The 23,624-nt window shown below is 35.8% G+C and overlaps 2 protein-coding genes across 12 annotated transcripts; one reads left to right on the top strand and one right to left on the bottom strand.

The window, feature by feature from the left end:
- The first annotated feature begins 3,421 nt into the window (after window positions 1-3,421).
- Window positions 3,422-4,490, top strand: LOC139104466 (ankyrin repeat domain-containing protein 49). The gene is made up of 3 exons (XM_070659997.1): window positions 3,422-3,720; window positions 3,802-3,962; window positions 4,042-4,490. The coding sequence occupies exons 1-3, from the start codon at window positions 3,555-3,557 to the stop codon at window positions 4,375-4,377; spliced, it is 663 nt and encodes a 220-aa protein (XP_070516098.1). The 5' UTR covers window positions 3,422-3,554; the 3' UTR covers window positions 4,378-4,490.
- A 25-nt stretch (window positions 4,491-4,515) lies between these two features.
- Window positions 4,516-23,511, bottom strand: Mv (lysosomal-trafficking regulator mauve). Of its 11 annotated transcripts, none has more exons than XM_070659934.1 (37): window positions 23,384-23,511; window positions 22,554-23,146; window positions 21,329-21,563; window positions 19,784-20,025; window positions 18,516-18,601; window positions 15,206-17,973; window positions 15,066-15,125; window positions 14,599-14,753; window positions 14,273-14,511; window positions 14,017-14,186; window positions 13,431-13,949; window positions 13,218-13,322; window positions 12,825-13,134; window positions 12,588-12,742; window positions 12,267-12,488; window positions 11,992-12,188; window positions 11,450-11,899; window positions 11,045-11,365; window positions 10,821-10,940; window positions 10,536-10,736; window positions 10,015-10,275; window positions 9,550-9,937; window positions 9,054-9,505; window positions 8,700-8,938; window positions 8,308-8,642; window positions 7,991-8,214; window positions 7,511-7,917; window positions 7,363-7,429; window positions 7,138-7,288; window positions 6,920-7,060; window positions 6,615-6,832; window positions 6,361-6,544; window positions 6,091-6,255; window positions 5,863-5,999; window positions 5,474-5,712; window positions 5,109-5,384; window positions 4,516-5,022 (listed from the first exon to the last, which is right to left on the bottom strand). In XM_070659934.1, the coding sequence occupies exons 4-37, from the start codon at window positions 19,847-19,849 to the stop codon at window positions 4,827-4,829; spliced, it is 10,224 nt and encodes a 3,407-aa protein (XP_070516035.1). In that variant the 5' UTR covers window positions 19,850-20,025; window positions 21,329-21,563; window positions 22,554-23,146; window positions 23,384-23,511; the 3' UTR covers window positions 4,516-4,826. The 11 variants fall into 11 exon arrangements, 10 of the variants coding, with proteins under 10 accessions (XP_070516035.1, XP_070516034.1, XP_070516036.1 ...); XM_070659933.1 differs by lacking the exon at window positions 23,384-23,511 and adding an exon at window positions 23,224-23,353; XM_070659935.1 differs by lacking the exon at window positions 23,384-23,511 and adding an exon at window positions 23,284-23,348.
- Window positions 23,512-23,624: the final 113 nt, after the last annotated feature.

Genomic DNA, 23,624 nt, shown 5'->3' on the forward strand with positions numbered 1-23,624 from the left:
TCGAGAACGCCGGGCACGACGCGATGGATACGTGAGCAAAAAGAGGAATATCTACATAAACGGAAACGTAGCTAAATACCCTGGCCAAATATCTGTGCGACGTACCGCCCGTTCGATTCCTAACAGTGCAATTCTCAAAGAACAATCCCGCATGACACAGTTCCCGACTATGCCCGTATCAATGCGTCGCATTGCCGTTGAATATTCCAACGTATCGTTATTACGTCTCCCACCCGAATAAATACTTTTCGGGACGCAAGTACGCGCAGAGATCTCGTGTTTACGAAGCGACGCGCAATTCGGTATACGGGTGGAAAAAAAATCGTACGTCGCTTGTTGCCCGGTCACGCGGAAAGAAAAAAGAAGGACGCGAAACAATTTCCAACGGAGGGAGAAGGGGGAAAAAAAACGTACGTGCTCCTCTTTTTTTTTTCTAGACACCTTGGACGTCGTACGGACAGAGTTGGATTATTCCGAAACGGAGTTACACCGGAGAGCGCGTATTTCCGACCGAAATTCCCTCGAGACTTCCACGTGATCGCCGGCGAGACGAGCCCTCGAGAAACCGGCTTTATTCCGACCGGTCGTACGCGGGATCTGTTAAGGGGAGGAGCGGGGGGGGGTTTTTGCCGTCCGAGTAACGGAAATAATGCCGGGGCGGTGACAGGCGCGGATCCGCCGGCCGTCGACGATCTATGTAGCTAGTTAACACTCACCAGTACGATGTCCGAGATGTCCTCCCTTCGTCCAGATCCGCGAGAAGGCACCAGTCCGCAGTCGTCAGGAATCACTCCGCAATTAACAAACACTTCACCAGTAAAGACGCCGGATCACTGCGTTCGTCTTGGCCGCTCGCCTACACTCGTGTGCCTCCCCCGGTGTCCGGCAGGTTATGTCGTCGCCGTGCAGCAGCGAGCTGGTTGCGCTATCTTGCGTAGGCCCACTTAACGAAGACGAACTGCGACGGTTGCTCGAAAGTCTCGGAACGCGTACTGTTCACTCGCGCGAGCTTTTCACCGCGACGCGATCAATGGCGTGGTTTCGTTAGACGCGACAAAGGTAGGTCCAAAGATTTTCGAATTAAATCCGTCGATGAAATAGCTGCGCACATCGTTATCCGGCGTTACTTTGTCCTTTTGTGCAATGAATAATCGTCCGATAATTTTCTTAAAACACTGGCGATGTACGATGAAAGGCAGGGATAGTGTTTGCCGCGACGACGACGGCTAGTGTACGTGACCTTGTCGTGGTGTGCGTTGTATCTCACACGAAACGCGCGCGTAGGTGTATCGAGGAGAGAAGGCCGCCGAGAACTGAGGGAGAACGGCCCCCACCACTACCTCTCTCGGCCTCGGTGGCCGATGGAGGGGATGAAGCGAAGAGAGTCACGTACGCCAGCCGCCGTCCTCGCAACGAACAGCATATCTGCTTTTTAATGCACTTACATATATTCCCGTTCACGATGGAAGAATTATAATATTATATGTGCATATATGAGTATATTATAAATAATCGCGGCAACGAAAAAATAAATCTCAATCATTTACTGATTTTTTAAATTATTTTAAATAGTTAAATATGTCCCGATAATTATTTTTGCATTACTATTATTTTTTTACTTAAATATAACCAACCTCTGTATAATTCTAAGATTATTAAATATTATACGCGTGATGCATTTATTGGAATTAAATCGTGAGCTCAATTAATCCGCGAAAAATACGATGATAAACGTATATTTCGATGCTACGATCGCGCGAATTTTACCTAACAAAACTGTCGCGTGATCGCATGATAAAACTGTCGCGCTCTCGCACTTTACCGACATAGTACAGCCGTTGAAATTTTTACGATCGTACGAAATTTACTTGACGAATCTGTCGACGATTTGACGATTACAGTCCCACGGTTACTTGTAACGCGAAATATTGTATTTAACAGCGATTTTCTTATCGGGCGCGATATCTGTTCGTGATATATGCACGATGAACACTGGATTAAAGATATATCGCAAGTAAAAAAAATTACGTCGAACATGTACTCACTAGCTAACCCCCTTCTAGCCGCGATCGACAAAACGGTACTAATCGCGAAGATCCGTGGTATCCTCCACACTCTGGCAATCCCTTATCACTGTATCCAGCAATTCTGATAGAAATTAATGATTACTTTGTACTTTTAACGGATAAAATTCGCGATTGACTGCGGAGCGATACGAGCAGCCTACGTTCGTTCGAACCGACACCTCGCGAAACTATTATGGCGTCATCGGTGGAGAAAGAACTCAACTTCAAGACATGTCGGAAACTTCGGTAACTTGATTGAACTGCAAACATTAATTACGTGTAATAAAAATTAAACGCTTATTATTCCATGAAGATTAATGACGATTATTTTAAGAAATTATAATCGAATAAAAATATCAAAAATTTTTTTGTGTCAAATGAGTAACTTTCTTAATTTAAAAATTGCCCCGCGATAATAAATTAATATATTGCAATAATTTTTTAAGTTTTAGTATGCTTCTATCTTTGTAATTCAAGGTTTGATAAAATTTTTTCAATCACAATTAATATTTAAGAATGAATAAAGCTTTTTCCAAAGTCTAACCGATAACGAAGTAAAATATATTAAAAAATATATTAAAAATTGAATAAAAAGAAACAATAATTGATATAAAATTAACCGAAATGTTTCCTGCAGTTCTGAGAGTTTTATCCAAGCTACATTGAGTTTCTTTTTCGTGGAATTCTGGGCGACAGACCGGCGCGAGAATGCTCGTTCCGCAGGAAACGTGAAATTTTAACATTGTCGCAAATTCGAGGACGTCGCCAAAAGCGGACATGAATATACGCAAGAATACATTTTCGTGACGGGAAGCGGACGTCAAGGACAATAGCGTTACGAATTACATCGACGCGCGTATCGATTAACCGATCGTTCAACTGGGCGGTTTCGCTCTTGCAATGCTTCGCATTGCCCCTTATTAAACTACATATTGCATTAAAATAAGCTAAATAACGTTGTCGTCACGCTATACACATTCATGTTGGAAATTAACATTAACTCCGCATGTTACATTTCGTATTCTCGCACAGTTGTTTCTGTATCTTGCATCAGATCATGAACGGGAGATTTAAAATCTTCTTTCCATGTCCAACGCATAAAAATCCGTAATGCAAATTTAGTTAATGATAAAAATCTATTCCGTGCCAATATAAATTGTGCAAAATGATTAGCCGGTCACCCAAAGCAAACTGCATGTTCCAACGTTCTGCAAAAATTATATAAATTAAAACAGCATCAAATTTTATTACTTTAAATTCTGTATACCTAATATTATGTTAAAAAAGCTGTAATGTTAATTTATATGGTTAACAATTTATAAAATTGAATTATTTTTAGAGACATTGCCATCATTACCAGATGATTCTAATATGTGGACTTCTTCTGATTCATATATTTCATATATGTTTTGAGTCCTATGCATTCCATGACTTCCATGTTACAAATATCTGTGGAATAGAGAGGTTACTGGAAGTTACACAGCTGATATGAGTCGAAACAAGATGAATATGACGTTGGATGAGGAGAATGATGAATTACAAAACTTGGAAACGATACGTGATGAAAGTTACAACACCCCGCATGGTGAACGTATGCAAGTGAGTGCCTGGGAGGATGACGACGATGGTATAGAAGCAGAACGTAATGCAAAAGGTTAGGATTCCAACCAATATTTCTTTCGTTAAATTAATTTCGTGTCCGTATATCTTTATAGAATTTTTTTCTTTTCTCCAGAACCTGATGCACAAGCAATATTGAGCGCTGCCGAGAAAGGAAATCTGGAAAAAATTAAGGAATTATTGAACAAAAATAATCTTTTACTGAACTGCACAGATAAAGATGGTTATACACCACTTCATAGGGCATGTTACGGAAATAATGTAGAGATTGTGGAGGTAAGCGTATGAAGAATAATTTTCTTCTATTTATAAATTTATCTATAATGATTTTTATATAAAAATGTCTTTGCTTAAGTATTTACTTGAAGCTGGAGCAAAAATCGATGCTAAGACTCAAGATGAATGGCAGCCTTTGCACTCTGCCTGCTGTTGGAACAATACAGAATGTGCCGAGGCCTTAATCGCAAATGGAGCAGACATTAATGCAAAAAGTAAAGGGGATCAAACACCTTTACATTTAGTTTCTGCAAGCTCGCACAATTCTCCTGCTCTTCAACTTCTTCTGTTGCATCCTGATACAAATCCTTATCTAATTAATTTGAGTGGAGATACCGCGGAACAGATTGCAAGAAGGACAACCAAAAACTATCCTATGTATGAAATAATTGAACCCTGCCTGAATGAGATTTAAAATAAGTAATTAAGAATTTATCTGCAAATAAATAATTATTATATTTTACTGCATTAAAGATTTATTTCATATATTCACACATATATATCTATGTATATATATGTATATATGTTTAAATTAATTTAAATCTTCAACATATTGTTTATTTGTTTTTTTTCAATATATTTCATAACTATTTTATATATGTTATAAAATTATCTGATTATGAGTACGTATAAAAAGATGTATAACAATTAATCTATTCGAACATATTATTTCCTAAATAGGGCAAAATTAAAAAAACATATTACAAAATCGTATACGTTAACGGAAGTTATGCTTCTAATGTAAATCCTTCTATTTATATATATATATATAAAGTCTTTATATATATATATATATAAAATCTTTTCCTTAGTTTTTACATGTATCGTTACTTTCGTTTGTTCAAAATGTTGAAATTTTATTAATCAGTATGACGTTAAATTAACAAATTTCGGAGTACCGTTGTTGAGACGTTTAGATCCTTCCCAAATGAGAACAGTTGAGTCTTCCGTAATTGCATATAAATGATGTTGATCCAAAGACCACGCTACTGCGATTATTGCACCTTTCATGTTATTCGAAATTTCTCTGACTAATTGCAGATCCCAACTGCTCCACAATCTAAATTATCAAAAACACATTTTATTTGAATAATTGTACGTTTATTAATTTATTAAAGTAATGCATAAAAAAATTGAAATATTTACCTTATTATTCCGTTGTCTAATCCAGTTGCGATGACATTAACAGAAACACCTTCCGGTGCGTTACTGTAACAAAGTGCCGTTACACGTCTTCTAGATAGAATGGAACCGACAAATCTGGCGTTTACAGTATGTAACGTTAATTCGGATTGATTGTTCGTGTTATCGGTTGATCTAGGAAAGTCATAAGTAGCGGCTATATCTCCGAGAGTTTCGCTAATACACAGAAGATGTATAGCATATCCTTCGTCAAAGACTATTGATTTCACATACGTTAAACTGTTTAAAAATTAAAATATTAATTTATATATATATATTTTTATCATGTCAATATACATATGTATAACATTAATTTTTCTATTATGTACCTGTTCAAATCCCAAATAACAATGGTACCATTACCATCACCGGAACAGGCAACACTAAATGCACGTGATAAAGATATCACTGTAACCCGACTTCTGTGAGCCAAAAGTACCGTCGCGGACGTTAAATTAAATTCGATTTTACCCGTAGATCCTACAGTATACGTATACACTACAATTTTGCCTGAGAAATGTCCAATCCAAAGCTGCCCACAATCGGGAGTAGATACCAATATTGTAATCTGAAAAATAGTTTAATTAATTTAATTAATATTTTTATTTAACAAACATAATTTAAATTCTACAAATTAAAAATATTATTTTCTTTTTCTTTTATCGTTTAATTCTTGATGACGTCTTATTTATAACAAATGATATGTTAAGATACTTACGGGATCAAGGCCTGAAGATTTAATTAGAGGCCTTGGTGGTTGTTCTTTCTTACATTTTAATCTAGCAATTCCATCTGTGCCGCTCCATGATGCTAATGCAACACCTAATACAGACATACCGCTCAACATGCTACTACCTGATAACATAAAACGCTTTCATTCATATCCATATTTAAAGTTTTGAGTACAAGATCGTATATAATAAAAATTGTAACATGAATTAATAACCTTTTTCTTTGGTATAACCGAGAATAAGTGTGGTATAATTAGGCAAACCAAATACGTCACCAGTTGCTAAAGGAATTAAAGAAGCTAACGGAGTTTTATGTTTAAGTTTCCAACACAATACGGGCTCATTGCCGGGCGCGCCTACATAGTTTCCCCATTTTATACCTGCAATTACATCGCATACAGTTTCCGTATTTAATATATAATTAATATATTCTATCGTAAATAGATTAACAATTTAAATCGAAAAAAAAATAGAAAAATAATTACCTACGATCCCTTCAATAACTTGTGGCGTTTGATTAGATAGCAATGTATTGGCCAGATTTTGCATCAATGGATGAGGAGCTCTGAATAATTGTGCAGGTGTTTGACCGTAAGTTCGTACCATTGTTTCCCAAGCCTGACGTTCTAAGGGATCAGTTATTTGCTCTACGTCAAATCCGTAATAGGTCTAAATATAAATAATAAGTTATTAATATTTATTTATTCGAAGTCACGCTGTGATATAAAAATATACGTACTGCGGGATGAAAAACATTTATAGCCTCTATTGCCGGTTTTCCGGTTTGCCTAAATCCAAAGACGAGATCGATCCAATATGGTAATACTTCCCTCACAATATCAGATTCCAGCGCAGCTCTATGCGCTAATATAAATAGACGTGCGTCGCCACCACACCATTTCGGTAATTCAACATCTCCAACTTCATTACCATTTTGTCGAACGCCAAAATTGAATCCTATTTAACACATTATATATTATTAATACACATTATTTTACGCGCGCAATACTTTTTCAATGTTAACTGTAATACGTTCGATCTTACCTTCGAAATTTAATAAAAATTCAGGTAAGTAAAAAAATTCTGGTATTAATTCTTTAACATCTGTTGTTGAATCACAGCTAGTTAATCTCCATGTGGTAGCTAACGCGTGGAATGTTCGATCGGGAATATCAAAATTATTATCTGTAAATAAAAATATAATTTAAACAATATTTAATACTTCGATGAATTTTAATAATAAAGAATAACTTTTTAACTACCTTGGTAACAAAGGAACATGCTAGTAAACGGTGGAAGCCGTACCAAAAAGTGTAATACAGTTCCAGAATTACTATAATGAGAGCCATAATGGAATGGTCCTTGATTTAGGGCAATTAGATTTAATCCTTCTGTTAAAGTTTGTTTCAAATACTATATAAAAGTAAAATTATTAGTAATGCTATACAAACGTCAAACAAAAATTATTATTATTTTTAATGGCTTACATTATAATTATTTATGTAATGTTGTTCGTTTTTTTTATCTTGCACAGCCATCGGTCGTTTAAAATTTCTGTAAAATATACAAATGTATTCACACATATTCGAAAAGTACATTCGAGTATATACGCGACATATTTTCCAAACTATTTACCGATAAATTTTCGGATTATTCAAATCGATCTTCTCACTGACGTAATCTGACAAAACAAACGGGAATACAGGATACTGCATTAAATCATTATATGAACGGCCCGCCAGTTTGTTCAAACAAGTTATGTATTCCCAATTAGTGAGTGCCCCACTCTTCCACAAGGCTAAAGCTTCTCCTAAATCATCGCCGGGAATTCGCCTAGGTAAATTACAAGCAGACAATTCTGTTGCAAATTCGTCTCTTTCTTTGGACGAATTGAACGCCAACAGATATGTTCTGCCAGTAATAAGAAAGATTTCGATGGCTCTTTCTTGTAATTGGTATCGTCTTCTATGTAATTCTCGGATATCTTCGAGACGCCAAACAGTACCACCCGTTACAGCCAAATCGAAACCATCCGATGCTATCTGCAATCAAAAATGATTGAGAAATTTTGCTATTTAATTATAAAATTACAATTATAAAAAAAAAATTCCTCACGTTCGTATGTAACGGCTTATCGGGATTGTCCGGAACGAAATATACGCACGTCTCGCCAATAAGGACTTCTCCTGCTAATTCAGCTCTAGGTGTAACAACTTTCGCCTGAGACATTTTACGTATTTTTTCGGTTGTATGCAATCGTTCGATTAAAGCCGCAGTATTAGCGTCTTCACGTGCGCTCGTAAATAAGTACGATAACGGCATTTCAATATTAGAAGACACTAAAATATAAAATTATAAGTTTAATAAATTGTAATAAATTTTTCCACAATTTTTCACATTATTGTGCAATATTTACTACGTTTTGAATATACCTAATCTGTCTTGGTATTCAGGTAAAACAAATTTCTTGTCAATATTCAAATGGCATCTCTGAAGTCTTATTCTTATCCTCGCAGGGCCTTCAGTTGGATCCAATTCCCAATGTCTCGGATAATTTTCGGGAAAGTGCCATGGCGCTCGTTCATGTGTCAATCGTTTGGCTATGTCTCTCCATCTGGCCATTGCCTGAGCTTCTAATGCTCGCGTGTGTTTCAACTGTTCCATCAATACCTTACGCTCACGATTTTGTTCTTCCACAACCGAACGCGTTATGGTCATGGCACTTTCGGTTAGTTGCTTGGCCAAAGCATCAAATCTCTTACCGATCCTAAAAATATTATTTTATTAATTTTTTTTACAAAATAACAAATAAATAATACATTACCTTAAAATTGCGGGATAATTGTCGATACAAATATCTTGATCTGAAAGCGAATCTCGATCTCGACGTAATAAAGCTAATTCGTCGTTCCATGCTTCAGAACTCGCTTGCTCTATTCCTTTAGCGAGATTCCATACGCGCAAGGCTTCTCTCAACTCTGCACATACTCTAGCATCAGCACTCGGCATTTCATCTCGTTTTTGCAATAGATCCCAGAAAAATACAGTAAATTTTTGTTCCATCTAGATATAACATTATTATAAATAATAATTTCATATTACAGACATAAATTTTAGTAAAATGCATAAAAATATTAATTTATTAAATTAATTTTAATAATTTTAGTAATGTAAATACCTGTGGATGAACTTCTAAAATGCACGACAGAATTTCACGAGCTCTCGGTTCTTCCATTAATCTCCTAATGGCATATACTCTTATATTGATACTCTGATACGGTTCCAACAGCCATACCATCATTTTAGCTGTGTACTTTCTTAAAGCCGATTTAACGGACCACGTGTCACTCCAGTGATTTTTCTGCTCGAGAGGACTACACAAGCCGCGTAGAAGAATAGAAAATAGCCTTCTTGTTAGCTGTAGTTCATTAACCGACGGCGTTGTATCAGCGGTCATTATAAATTCAACGGCACGTGTTATAATAATACGAAAACGATCGTTTAATTCTCCTTTACTAGGTTCGCGTAACACTGGAGCTGAATTTGTGTGAAAGTTTGCATAACTAGATGATCGAGATCCATGATCACTTTGTTCGCTAGACGTCGTGAGAGCTGAAAAAATTTTTTCCACTATAAATACATAAATGTCGTAAATCTTTGTGTGTTGCAATTACCTGATGTAAAATAAGTTGCTGAAGCCAAATAGGAAGCCGTACTACGAAGACGAAATCCCGAGAGATTCAACATTTTAGACATAAGCACGTCTAATTCTCCATCGAATAATGCAATTTGAGCGTCTCTTATAGTCGTACAAGTTAGGCTTGTGCGACATCGTAACTTCTCTGATAATTCCATATAATCAAGTATCATGTGTAGATCTAATACCGCTTGCATTTGATGATTTCCCGGCAGTTCTAAGAGCTTCGTCGCAATTGCTACGAACAATACATGAATGTCTCTCTGAAGAGACGTTGAAGTACCTTTATGTGCAACTGCGACTAATGCTTGTGCTAATGATTCGATCAAACCTTGCTCCAGGAGAACTTTCAGTGCACTCGTGTTCTAAAAAATTTATTTATATACGTTAATATAATATAATTATACGTTAAATTTGTTAGTACGTTTATTTATTCGCATACCTTTGCTATTATTTCAGTAATAAACGATATTATTGGTCTGGCTACATTTGAATCAGAGCCTGTGGTCTTTGCAATCATTGCCATTAACGGTGGCATCGCCGCTAATGTTGGACCTCGTAAAGCTAAATTTTCTAGAGCAACAATCAGTGATTCACTTCCGGAATATAAAGCTATTTGATTTCCTAAATGCATGAAATATTTTTGTTTTATAAATTTATTAATCTCTTCATCGCTAGCACGTTGTAGATACGTCTGTATCACCTGTAAGATATCACAAGTTGCTAATGAAATATTTTATATGCTCTGTATTTTGATAGTAATAACGTGCCGTACATAGTGTCTTTCATAGTAAATTATCTCTCTTTCGAGAGTAGAATTAAACACAATATAACATAGGCCTTTCCTATTTGTCTCGATAAATTTCACTTACTCTCAGAAAAGAAATAATTTACTATGAGACACCCGGTATGGCATTAAGTATTCGTTAATGCCATACAGGGTGTCTCATAGTATTTATTTACCTTAATTAATGCAGCGCGTACGCGATTATCAGGATTATTGGCTAAAACTAATAATAGTTCAGCTCGTAAAACATGTTTCAGTACTAATCCAACTTGACTATCTGGTAACACTCTTACAGCATCTCTTAATAATAGTAACAGTCCTTCGCAGACTAAACCTTGACAAGCTCTTCTTTCATCCGCATATGTTGAGTGTCTTTCCTAAATAACACAAAATGCACAATTCAAATAAATAATACGTAAAATTATGTTGTACAAAGATTTAATATTTTTTGTTAGACATACATTGCTTTGAGGATTGGATCCATCACTACCTGCAATTCCGGAATCTTCCCCAGCGCTAGTATTATCTAATGACAACACGTTTTTACGATCTTTCTTTTTAGGACTTCGCGTTTTTTGAATCTGAAAAAAAAACAATTAAATTTAACATTAATGTAATTTTTATTTTTTTATTTTGTATTATATTACTTTTTATTATAAATTTTACAATAACATAAAATTTATACCTGCTCATTTGCTAGTGCCTTGTTTAATTTACTGTTTTCCACTATGCCTATTGAATCATCAGAAATAACAGTATCATTTTTTTTCGAATTCATATTCTTCTCTTTAAATTGTGGCAACATAAAATAAATATTATGTCGTGAATGTGTAACGTAAGTCTCTGAAGCCTGATGCACGAGAACCAGATAATCAGTGATAGCGACTAAATGAGCAAATTCAGGCGGTGCACCCATTAAAGCGCGCATCAGTTCTACAATAATAATTCCGGTATTCGAATCTAGTATAGTATTTTCTTCTTCGTGTATTTCGTACATGAAGTGTTCCTGTAAAAAATAAAAAATGTTAAAATATGTAACAGAAACGTTGACATATACGTATATTATGGTATTTTTTTACATATTACGTACCTTACACAAAGTAAGAATCGTATCTACGATACCGACTCTATTTAATTGCAATGCATTAAACTCACGATGTAAATGCTGATCTCGCAATAAAAGTAATAACGCTTGCAATAATAAAGTTAACGTATCGTATTTGATCCACGCTCTCCATGCTGTAAGTGCGCCTTTAATCAGTCCCGGATCTATAATAATGGCTTCACAATTCTGTGAGATTGAATGATTGCCGCTACCAATATCTTTAATAATGATCGAGTTATCACATGCGGCATCCAGTATTGCTTTTAAAATGTGTCTACCCGCATGACACCTAGACGATTCTAACACACGTAAAATCAATGACGTCCCATTATCTGATCGATATTGATTTAGAAGTTCTGAATCACTACGAACAAGATGCAAGACTATAGACAGAGCTAAAGCTTGTTCTTCTTCGGTAGAATTTAATTCGACTACCTACAAAAATTAATAAATATTAAAAAAAATAAAGTACAAGTTTTTTTTTTATTATCTTAATGTAATATATCTACGAAAAAAAAAATACTTACTCTTGCGAAAAGATATAAAAATACCGGTACTCCACCCACTAAAATTGCCGCAGGTACAAGGCCTCGATATTGCTGGCTCTCTAAACGAGCAGATATAATTGAAGGTACCGATAAAGGTGGTTGTTGAGATACTCTGTGCTCTGGAGCCGAAATAACTCTAAAACCTGGTTGCCCCGGAAAGATATTTCTAACGGCACCTATAACAAATTACGTGATAATTAATATATTAAAAAAAAAAAAAAATACAGTAAATATAACAGTGAGAAATTATATACCAGCAGGATTGGCGACAGCTTGAGGATACAAGTGTACGACATTAGGATTTTGAGCTTCATAACTGAGAAGTAAATTATCTTGCAGCTCGTTGAGACGCGAATTTGTCACGTCCATAACGGCATCCCAATCGATTTTCGATTCTGATATCACTGTCTCAACGGCATGCCTCAAATAAGTACCACCATAAGATTTTCGCCGACTTAAATCAAATTTACCTCCTTCTATAATGTATTAAATACTTTTTTTAATTTTAAATTCTAAATAGATATAGTATTAAACTGTTTAATATATACATATATTAAGCATGACATATTTCTAACCGTATTTCACTTCGCGAACGCCATTCAATGCGCCCGACGCAATAAGAGGTCCAAAATCAGGTTTTACCGTATTTAAAATACAATCTGCCAAGTTAGTATAGTTTGGTCCGAGACTTGCCAGATGCAATGCACGTTCTTTAGTAAATACTGGACACCTATGAATAACAATTAAATAATACGTGTAAGTAATTGTGTTACGTATAAATTAATTAGATTCTGAATAACAGAATAATATACCTAAAAATCATTAAATTTCCAAGATACCATGCACCGTGTGTGTTTGATCCAATTTGACCTAATAAAATACACGTGGTACCGGGCTTTCTCACCAGTAAACCGTCAAAAGGTAATTGAGCATTGATTTCTTTCCAACCATCCACCCAAAGTGTAACTTCAACAACAGCACTGCGCTTATTCAAAACTGTATCTTTAATATTTAAAGTCAAGTGGTGCCAGCATCCCGAAGGTAGCATTCCGTTTATTGAAGTTTCGGAAATTGTTCGATTAATTTTATCATCTGGTCGAGTAAGTCGTAAAATTAATTTATCTAAAATAAAAAAAAAAACGTGATAGCGCGAGCTCTTAAAAATTTATAATAAATAACTAATAAATTTTTAAAGCAATAAATACCTGATCTGAGATCGAGCCAAGTTTCTAAAACCAGCGATTCAAATCCGATGGACATCAAATGTATTATTGATGTAGGCATAGGTGGAGATACAGAGCCTGCCACGACTGAAAGAAATATCAGATATCGATATCTTTCCGTGACAATTTCACGAATAAATTTAAATAAGAAATAAAAATATATGATTAATATAAATAAGAATTTTTTTTACTAACCATCTCGGTTCCAGTCATCCGAAAGGATGCCCCAATCTGATAAACTTTCGCTATCCGAATCAAGTAATGGAGACGTGCTGTGAGCAGTCGCACGTCCACTAACTGATAGTTCTCTTTCTATTCTTAACCACATAGAAGCGGAGCAACCATGCAACCACACTGACCAAGCAAGTTCTGGACCAACGGGCAGGCATGTTGCATGTACAGACCATGGGCTACATATTCCTGCAGCAAGATGCTTCTTTCTAAAATTGTTCACTAGATTCTCGGCCTTTTCCAAATTCTTATGATCTTCTAAATGAATCTTTACCGACGCTTTTGTGTCATGTTGTATGGGGTACGATAAAATAAAATTTGGTTGAGGTCGTGCGGCCATTACTAAATGATGTAATGGCTTTAGCAAGGGCAATAGCGGTGGTTTTTTCACTTTAAAAAATGACAGATACATGTCTAATTCCGTCGGTAAAATTGATTGTGTCGCCAATAATGTAAAAACTTCCAATGCTGCGTGTTGCAAATCTGTAAAAATTAATTACATAACATGTTAATATTTTACAAATACATATATTTCTTATATTAAAATTACCTCGATATCGCGAATCATTATTCTTAAATACATCTTTGAAACCGTTCAATATTTTCATATTAGTTCCCGAAGTCGCAAGAGCAGCACAACTTGAAATACTTTCTCGACAAGTAAGAGTAACTCTTCGCAATCCACTAGTAATTAATAATCCCCTTTCTAAATCTAAACCTCTATAAAAAAAAAAAAGAGAGATTTTTCATAAAGTAAAGTAATTTAATATGTTAATATATGTATTAATAAAGTGTTCAAAACTTACTGTGCGGTAAAATGAATTAAAATATCTATTGCCAAAGAACATAAAGCAGGATGTGCACTAGCATGACCTCTCAATTCTATCACAGGTCCTAGAGGGCTACTGCTTTTTTTGGAGATATTATTATTTTTCCCAGGCACTTCAATGTCCGCTTCATATCCGTCGTCAGCGGTTACATATTCACCAGTACTGCTATCTTCCGCACCGTAATCCGGTAAAGTTTCCAACGACATACTTGGTAACTGTAAAAAAATAATTACATATAATAATTATTCAAGAATCTTGATTATTAATATGACGTTAAAATTTATAATATTACTAGCACGTACTCTAGGACGTGGTTGCTGCTGTATGCTATTTTCCTGTGCTGGTCTCAACATAGAAATCTTTAACACCGCGTCCACTATCACAGCTATTCCACGGCCAAGCGTTATACCGGTATTCATTAGGATCTTTCCCAACTCCATAACAATGTCACAATTATCTATACCACAAAATGTTCATTGTTACATAAAATCGACTAAAATAACGGAATAAAAGATCAATAAAGCAAGTAATAAATATAATTCCGCGTGTAATTAATAGCCGGTTAATCGAGATTTCAAGAATGACGTTTATCATCTGCCTACGTTCTTTGAACTGTTTTTCTGACGAGTAAACGCGCGAAACATCTTTGGATTATAACGTTGCAGCTGCGCAGGCAATGAAACGATTGATATACATGCATGCACGTACGTAATCGTCGTGCGTATGTTACGCGTTTTATTAATCGCATTCGTAACATGAATACACTTACACAACGGAGATATCAAACAACATGTAATCAGAGACTCAAAGAGCTTATACGCCGATTTATCTGAAAAAGAAAAGAGATACAGTTAATTAATAATTTTTTCATAATTTTTCGGGTACTATCATTCCGCATGTCACAATTACCTTCAATACTATCTGTGGCGATGTCCACGGTTAACACTTTGAACAAACGCAACGATTTTTTGGAAACTAAATGTGCTGATAGTTCAGTACGAAATTTCGGGCTGCATAATGCTACTCCTGCAGCAGCCCTCCATGCTGCGCACGCCTGATACAGGCTAAATTTACTATACAATGCGTCTTCATACGACGCGTCACACATTTCAGTAGTATCTTCAATAAGAAGACGAAGTTTCTCAGTATCTGTCGTATCAGTCTTGTTCTCTAATTGTTCATAATTAATATCACTTGCAGTCAATTGTGTTAGAGTTGTATCATCAAAACTTTCAACCGCCGTCTCAGCGGTTTCCAAACTCCAATTTTCAAGAGTAGATAATTCAACTTTCTGATTATCAGAATACACGTCAGGCATATTCTTCTCATTTTGTTGATCGGCTTTCTCTTTTATTTTTAATTCCTTGAGGCACTGTAAATTAACGAGCAATTCGCTCGTTTCTCTGTCAAGCGTTTCAAAAAGAAACTTAGTCGCCGGTGCCTCAATATTTTCTGCATTATTGAGTTCTTTGCAAATATTCCAAATCTCTACAGTTACAGTAACTTCCAAAAGAGCGTAAACATTCCTAGTGAATGTCACATCTGCTATAAGAGTTAGAATCTCGTGCAGTCCGTTTACCTCCATGAATTTCTCGCACAAATTTAAATTCATAATTAAACACGATATAATAGATATAGAAGATTGCAAAAGAAATCGTGCCGTTGGATTATCTTTATCGGTCACGTAATACGTTTTAGCGCGTAAGAAAGTTGGATAAAAAACTCTAAAAAGAAGCTGTTCTTTGACGTGAAACCGAGAGCCAGGTGTAACTTTTAACAAATGCGCCATGACAACATAACAGAGTTTCGGATCGTCGGGGCACAATAAATCCATGTATAATTCTAAAAAATCCCACGAATAATTAGCCGGTTTATCACAGGTATTACATGTATCCGTCATCAAGCAGGCGCCCATTTCTCGGAAAAGAGTATGCTCTAAAAACGCTACAGCTGGTCCGTATGTTAAAGAGTCGCGTTTTTTAAGACAGATAATAACGCTCGAGACGAGTGTCTTCGGTGGGAAGCAGCAGCATGTACCTGCGGCGGTGATTATTCCGATCAGCCTCACCTGCAACTCGCTCGCAAATAATTGAGATTCTTTCAGTAAACTCGTGAGAGTTGCAAATAATGAGGAAATACAGCACACTTGTTTGTCAGTCACTCCAACAATTGATTGAGAATACGGTGCTCCGAGAATATCCGAATGATGATGACTTTGAACATGATCGATGCAGGATTTATGTTTGGTCCTGTGGCACTGCGTGACATGCGAAAGATCACGACGAACGCACTTTAATCCACTGATCAGCGCGCCTATTATGTCGATTATTTTTTTAGCCCTTACTATAGATTTTGCTGCATCAACACTGGGCAGATCAACAATCGCGAATATTGTTCTTTCGACGAGCCTACCATCCTGACTTTCGATAAAGAGCCGGAACAATTCGAGAAAATCCGATAATTTGTCGACATTGTCACTACGTTGGTGCAACAAACAATACAGAAACGTGACGATTCCATAAATAATAGCGAAAATAAATTCCTGCATTAGCGAACCTTCCTCTGGTTCAAATACATTTACCGGTTTACTGCAAGCACTCTCCAATAATCTTAGAGTCATCGGCAATAGACCATTATGAATAACTGCCGTGGTAGGTTCATCGGCTCTTAAAGCACGTTCTAAAGCAGTCAGCATCAATCTGGCAGCTGCTGCTTTCAAAGTCGCGCTTTCTGTACCACTCAAATTGTTGCCGTCGATGCCAAATTGCAGTGACCATAAAGTGTCCAAAGCAAATTTTAAAACCTGCACGGCTGGCGTTTGTTCAGCGGGTGTATCGTAGTCGCGCAAGCCTTGTAACAATTGTATAATTAGCAAACTAATCTCGAAATTACTGATACTAGCGTCCAATACGTCACGAATTCTTTCATCGATATAATCGCTTGGCATTTTTCTTACGGGGCGAGGTGGTAGCTCATACAATTCAGCTTTCCAGTTTTGCTCTTCGTCGCTTCTAACAATTGATGTAAAGTATTCAAAATCCATTGGGTTAAAACGAATCTTCAGTGTGAGAGAGCGTGCCAAGTCGATGCCGTCTGTTGATGGTTCGAACTCGCTACTAGTTTCATCTTCTGGAGTATTACGTCGCGCTTCCAAAATCGACAACGGTTTCTTCTGCTTCTGACTAGTTGAATTATGATTTTTTACAGTACTAATGGCATGTCGACGAGCGGATCTTCTACGCGAAGGAGTATCACCTTCATGAGAAAAGCGCCTGCGACTAGAACTTTTACTGCTTTTGCGTTTTGCATGCAGCACAATATTCACCGTATCGACGGTATCATCATTACAGTGAAATCTCATATACTGGTTACGTATCGATGACTCGACGACAGCGGATTCGCCGCTAGATTTTTGCGACTCAGTTCTCGAGTCAACCCCTTCTTGAAACGTGACTTGATAGAGAGCAACCAACAGCGCGACCAGTTCGCGACCGCAGGATAAACCGCGTACACCTAGCAGATGCAATACTGCCAGGTAACGCCAGCCACGATCGTGGACCAGATACTTTCGCAAACCGATCAGCTCATTGCCGTTGTTTCTGTTTCCGCACAAATCGTGCACATCCGAAAGCAATTCGCAGGCTACGAGGGTTGATACACCGCCAACGCCAACCGAACTGAAACAAATGTATAAACTTAATGTGTGGACGTGTAATATATTTTTTTTTAGTCCCATTCAATAATTAAATTATCAGATGTGAGTTATCTGTGAAATACAGTAGTATCTAATACATACATATTAATTATTTTTAATAATTCTATGATATCTGTATTTTTGCAGTGAGTAAAGAAAACTTAACGCTTATCAAAAAGTGATTCACAACAGAATACAAGGTCAATAACTTTTTATATTAAATTTGTAAGCATCATAATTAATATACTATAACATATAAATGTTAAAAACATTTTAATAAAGAATGTAATTAGTAAGCATAATTAGTGGAAAACAAGTTATTGAATCAAAAGTTAATTTAGTTATCGTAAAAATTTTTTAACCGCAAAAGTGCGATCGAGTTTCTAACTTGTTATTGATACAGTGAATCATAAAAATAAAGACGTAATCAAATACAATTCCTAGAAAGTATCGTATATGAAACTTTACAAGAAAAAATGTGCAGATAATAATTAATTAATTAATGTAATAATGTAAGATTCTTACCAACAAGACAAAACATCTTTTACATCTTTTCCTTCTTTAATTTGAGCGAGTAATTCTGCCAGAAATACATCAAGCCAGGACGATTTCTGAAACAGTCATTACATATATGATATCAATGCTTGTTACGGTATTAATCAACAAAACTGGATAAAACAAACAAATATTTTTCACGAAAAAAAAAAGAGTGGCCACAGAAATGGTTACATAGAATTTACAAAACAATTAATATTAATTTTTAACACAAATTCGGCAATTTAACAGATACGATACGAAATAAATAAATCACGTTAAAATATCACGTCAATAAACAAATTTGTGGATAACCGACTGTGTTTGAGATAAGAAAGAATAGAGACATTTGGTCCGTTACTTGCCAAAGTTGACAAAGATAATTTGCTCACGTCTCCGCGCGATATAATAATCAACATTTTAGCAAACATAAAATGAAAAACACGATTAAGCATTGCAAAATGACATAGTTGCAGCATGCCATTTCTGATATTCATAATATAATAAAAAGGATTTAGATATGAAACTGGAGCATTCCGAATTTTCGCTGTTTTTCGTTGATAGAAATAGAAATTATTTTTAACGATTTTTTAATGTACGCGTATGATATATATATATCTAGTCTATTTGCTACTATGTAGATATATGATCGAGCACGTACACGCGTAATTCACGATAAAAATAACCGTTTGCAATAAAAGTATGTCGTTTAAAGAAAATTACATAATTAAAATTGTCATTGTTATATGAAATTAAAAATAGATATACCATATTTTGCTAGCAAATTATAATTGCCTCTAATTATACCTATAAGTATTGTGTTTCATATTATTATAAGATAATAAAATTAATAAATTTTTATCAGTTATTTAAAAAATTATAAAATATGTGTTATTCCGATGCGTTTTACGAAGTATTGACAAGCAAGGCGCAGATAACTTGTAAGGCATCAGGTTTCTTTCATAAGCCAATACAACACGGCATCTCTGTTTGGTGAAACAATCCAATTACAATAGTCTCCGAGATATAATTAACATTGAACTGGATAACAATTCGTTCCCGTGCTATCAATATATAACGTAAAGAATAAAAATATTTTTTACTATAACAGATTTGTTATAATTAAATGTTATAATTAATTAAATTAAACGATGCTAAAGTAATATAAAACCAAAATTTATAAAAACTTACAACAAATAAAGAATGAATAAATTAATTTCGAGAATCAAAAAAAAAAGATTGATACTAAAAATTAATACCTCGTAACTCTGTGGTTCGGCGTGAATAAAGTGATCCCATAGAACTTGCAATTTATTGATCGACATCGTAGATATCCCTGAACTCCGTTCTTCACGATCTTTCTCGTCCTCTTCTTCTGGCTCCTCGGTCTTCAACCGTGCATCTTCCTCGTAACTCGCTACTTCGTCCGAACTCGGCCACACGCACAAATTATCCTCGTGGTGTTTTTTACGTGCATTCTTCGACCAAGTAACTTGATCACCTGAAAGACCGGGATTCCTTACGTCGCGCTGCGTAAACCAACACGCGTTGAAATACATCGATACGTCTCGTCTCACTTGAAAGTTGGAAACTGTAAGCCTGATAACTCTATATTCTGACGATTAGAATCTGCTTCACATTTTCAATACATAATTAAGAATATATATAATATGTAAAAAAAATGTTTTAATATCACCTGCATTCAAACGCTTTGCGAAAACGAGTTAACAGAGCATAGCTTGTTCCAAAGAAGCAATCGGCATTATACTAGACTTTATTTAATCGCCTTCTGTAATCAAATCGTCACAACTGTGCAACATTATAGCACATTGCAAATCCGATCCCGACGCGAGTGTCGATTATATTTACCGAACGGAACAAGGCTTACATAACATCCCCACATATTCACGATTGACAATCAATTTGCAGTCTTTTGCGGGAAAATTTGGAAGCTTCATGGAACCTTTACGAAATAATAAAAAGCAGTATCCCTGTATTGATAGGCTTTTCGATAGCAATCACTGTTGCCGCTATTGTCGATGTCAGCACTATCAATAAATCATCACTACTGTCGATTCCACAGAAATACGAGCCGCGCGAAGAATCGTCACTACAACCGCGATGGCAGAGTTTGATCTACCACCACTGGTGGTTCTTATCTGTCGACTTGCTCTTGCTGTGCTGGTTACGACGAAAGTGTCTCGTTATCGCTTCTCAAAGCATGTGACAATCCGCTCGTAAATCTGGCGATGAACTCGAAAACGCAAAGTTGTTTCTTTCTAGTACTATTCTCCTCAATTCTTATTATTAGATTCATGTTAAAAAATACGACGCGACTACCAGACTACTGTCGTTTTAATTGTAGAATGTCATTTTTATAAATTATTAAATTATATTCTAGACAAAATGTCTATTTTAATCCTTTCGATCTCCAATAAATGATACGTTTCAATAACACTTTAAAAAATTCTAAAAATGTATGCGTTACTTTACATTTTACACTAATATTTTATTTTTTATTACTAAAAAAAATCTAAGAATTGAGAAATCTGTTGTAAAATATTGCTAATGCTCGAAAATTCATCCAAATTTATATTATAAAATTAATTAAAGAATGAAATTCTTCTCAATTATAAAATGTTATATTTCCAATACTAATAATCAGCAGAAAAAAAAAGTAATCTTTTTTTTCAATTTATAATCCTATCTAATTTGAACGCTTATTCAGAAACACTTTGCAAAATTCATATCGCTAGAGATATAGAGAAATCAGGCTTGCTTAATTAAAATTAGCGTTAAATTACGTTTATACGAGCAAGTTGAACACGATGATTATCCGCGCACGTCGATGAACGATAGTACACTCCTCTTGCTCGTTAGTTTATGTCTCCGACTCGTGTCTTCAGCTCGGGGTGAACGTTGGATATTAACTATTCGCAGCGAAGAAGGGGGAATCCACGATCGAGCCTCCAGCGCTTCCAATCAGTTTTCTTTGACGATGAAAAACTGTGATACAAGCAGTATTGGCCTCTCGTCAATCTATCAAAAAATAGAAAAAATATCAAGAAACGTGTCGCGTGATGCAAATGATACTATGCAATTGATCTTGGAAAGACGTAACGATAAACTCAGTTGCTCATCATACAATGCGCGTTGTATCTCGATAATCAATAACGGTATGGTCAAACGAAAGAAATAAAAAAAAGGATTAACAATTTTTGCAATAAATCATTCATTTGTAAATGAAAAAAAAAAGAAATAAATTCTTAATTTCTTTGTTATTTAAATTTTTTCAGCTTCAAGGCATTATCAAGCAACAAATTATTAATTCGGGATTAAGTTATGCAATTTAACGAATCTAAGAAATAATAATAAATTAATGAATACGCTCCTGGTATTATCGCAATGACGTTTTTCCATAACTATAGATAAAGTCATCTGAACATAATGCAAAATACATTCTCCCATCCACATTAAACAACCCCAACAATTCAATCAGTAAATACGACAGGAGATAATCGCAAACACGTGCAATTGAGAACAGTTCAGTGGACAACAGCCGCATGTAGCATGATTGTCGATCAATCTTTAACTCCCGCAGTCGGTTATTATGGTGACTGATTATCTTAATGAAGCTCTACGATCCATGTGCTTTAATTAGCTGCTCGTCCTCAGTAGTACGATAATAATGTATTAAACATGTCATTTTTCAATGTTCAGTTCTGAGTGAAACCGATCAACAAAGGAATAAGATGTTCTCTCGAAGAAAACTCATTATTCAGCAGTTTAAAAGTATCTAGAAATTGTAAACTATTACATGTCAGGGTTATGTTTACGATTCCGTGTAAATTAAACAACGTAATTTTTGTAACTTTAGTCCGACGTGAAAGATACGAGCTCTACGCCAAATACATGTCGTTTGCTATCATCGGCAAATAAAAATTACGTCCGCGAATAGCGTCCGCATCAAGATAAGCTCATTTAGACCGCGTCAATTCCAGCACATAGTTTAGGATGTAAATGACGAACCTTTTACTCTCTTTTTTGGCGTTCTATAATTATTTTATCGCCTCGCGGACTTTTCGTGATCAACGCACGACGTCGATAAACAGCTTCGCCAACGACGATAACGATAACAGCTGACCTTCGTTACTCTCTTCTTGTAAAATTGACAATTAAGAATATCCATTCCCATTTTTTCTTTCTTTTACGTTTGTGCCATCCATCCCTCGATCGCATGACATCGCTAAAAAAATGTCCTCGTTTTTAACGATTTTTTAATCATTTATTTGAATCGAATTTTCTTCATTTTGTCATTCCTTTGAGAACTTTTCAGGACCTAAATATAAAAATTTAAACACGAAAGTTAACAGTATGTTGAGTATTTGTTAACTGCATAACTATAGCGGTAATGTGAACGATTTTAAGAAAACATTATTATAAAAAGAAAGGTGAGCAAACCTAAGCTGGATATCGTCTTACGGCTTCCATTCTCTATATCATCTTGCAGACGTTTACGAAAGCTATCGGATTCCGTTTCCAATTCACTTCCTGCATGTTTTATACCTTTCTAGTCACGCTCCAGAAATATAGATATGCATACAAGAAAAGACCAAGTTAACCTATACGTAAAATTCGACCGATAAATTTTTCTTCGAGTGGTTTCTTGAAGCCTGTCGCTTTGTCTCAGAAAGCTTACAATTTCGTATCGTTACGAGAAGACGTAACGACGTTCTACAGAAATCAAGGCCACGTATACCTCTCGTGAGCGACAGGTATTTGCCGGATGATTAGGTCGTCGCTACGATCAGCTGTTCGATACCCGTCGATGTGTCACGCTGCCGATCGCGTCAACGTACCTTGGGGGCGATGTCAGAAGCCGCTCGTTAATGCTGTCAAATATCCTGCTCAGCTGTAAATCGTGCACCAGGACAACAACACAGACACCAACTCCATCGCTCGAGAGCGCAGCGCCATCATGACTCTCGCGCGAGATATTCAAGTGACAAACTTCAGATGAAAGAAACGAAGAAGGAGAAGATAGAAGGAGAAGAATGTTGTCACCCGGCCCGACAACGTTACTTATTTCTATCCGGTTTC

This window comes from Cardiocondyla obscurior, linkage group LG07 (genome assembly GCF_019399895.1).
Source record: "Cardiocondyla obscurior isolate alpha-2009 linkage group LG07, Cobs3.1, whole genome shotgun sequence".
NCBI classification, from domain to species: domain Eukaryota; kingdom Metazoa; phylum Arthropoda; class Insecta; order Hymenoptera; family Formicidae; genus Cardiocondyla; species Cardiocondyla obscurior.

Bases quoted from the DNA above. Each gene is read 5' to 3' on its own strand.
- LOC139104466 (XM_070659997.1), top strand. From the start codon at position 3,555: ATGAGTCGAAACAAGATGAATATGACGTTGGATGAGGAGAATGATGAA. The intron at 3,721-3,801 runs GTTAGGATTCCA...TCTTTTCTCCAG, and splicing joins AGCAGAACGTAATGCAAAAG to AACCTGATGCACAAGCAATA. The intron at 3,963-4,041 runs GTAAGCGTATGA...TCTTTGCTTAAG, and splicing joins ATAATGTAGAGATTGTGGAG to TATTTACTTGAAGCTGGAGC.
- Mv (XM_070659929.1), bottom strand. From the start codon at position 20,083: ATGTATTTCAACGCGTGTTGGTTTACGCAGCGCGACGTAAGGAATCCC. The intron at 6,256-6,360 runs GTAATTATTTTT...ATGTAATTGCAG, and splicing joins AGTTATTGAAGGGATCGTAG to GTATAAAATGGGGAAACTAT. The intron at 5,385-5,473 runs GTACATAATAGA...ATTTTTAAACAG, and splicing joins GTTATTTGGGATTTGAACAG to TTTAACGTATGTGAAATCAA.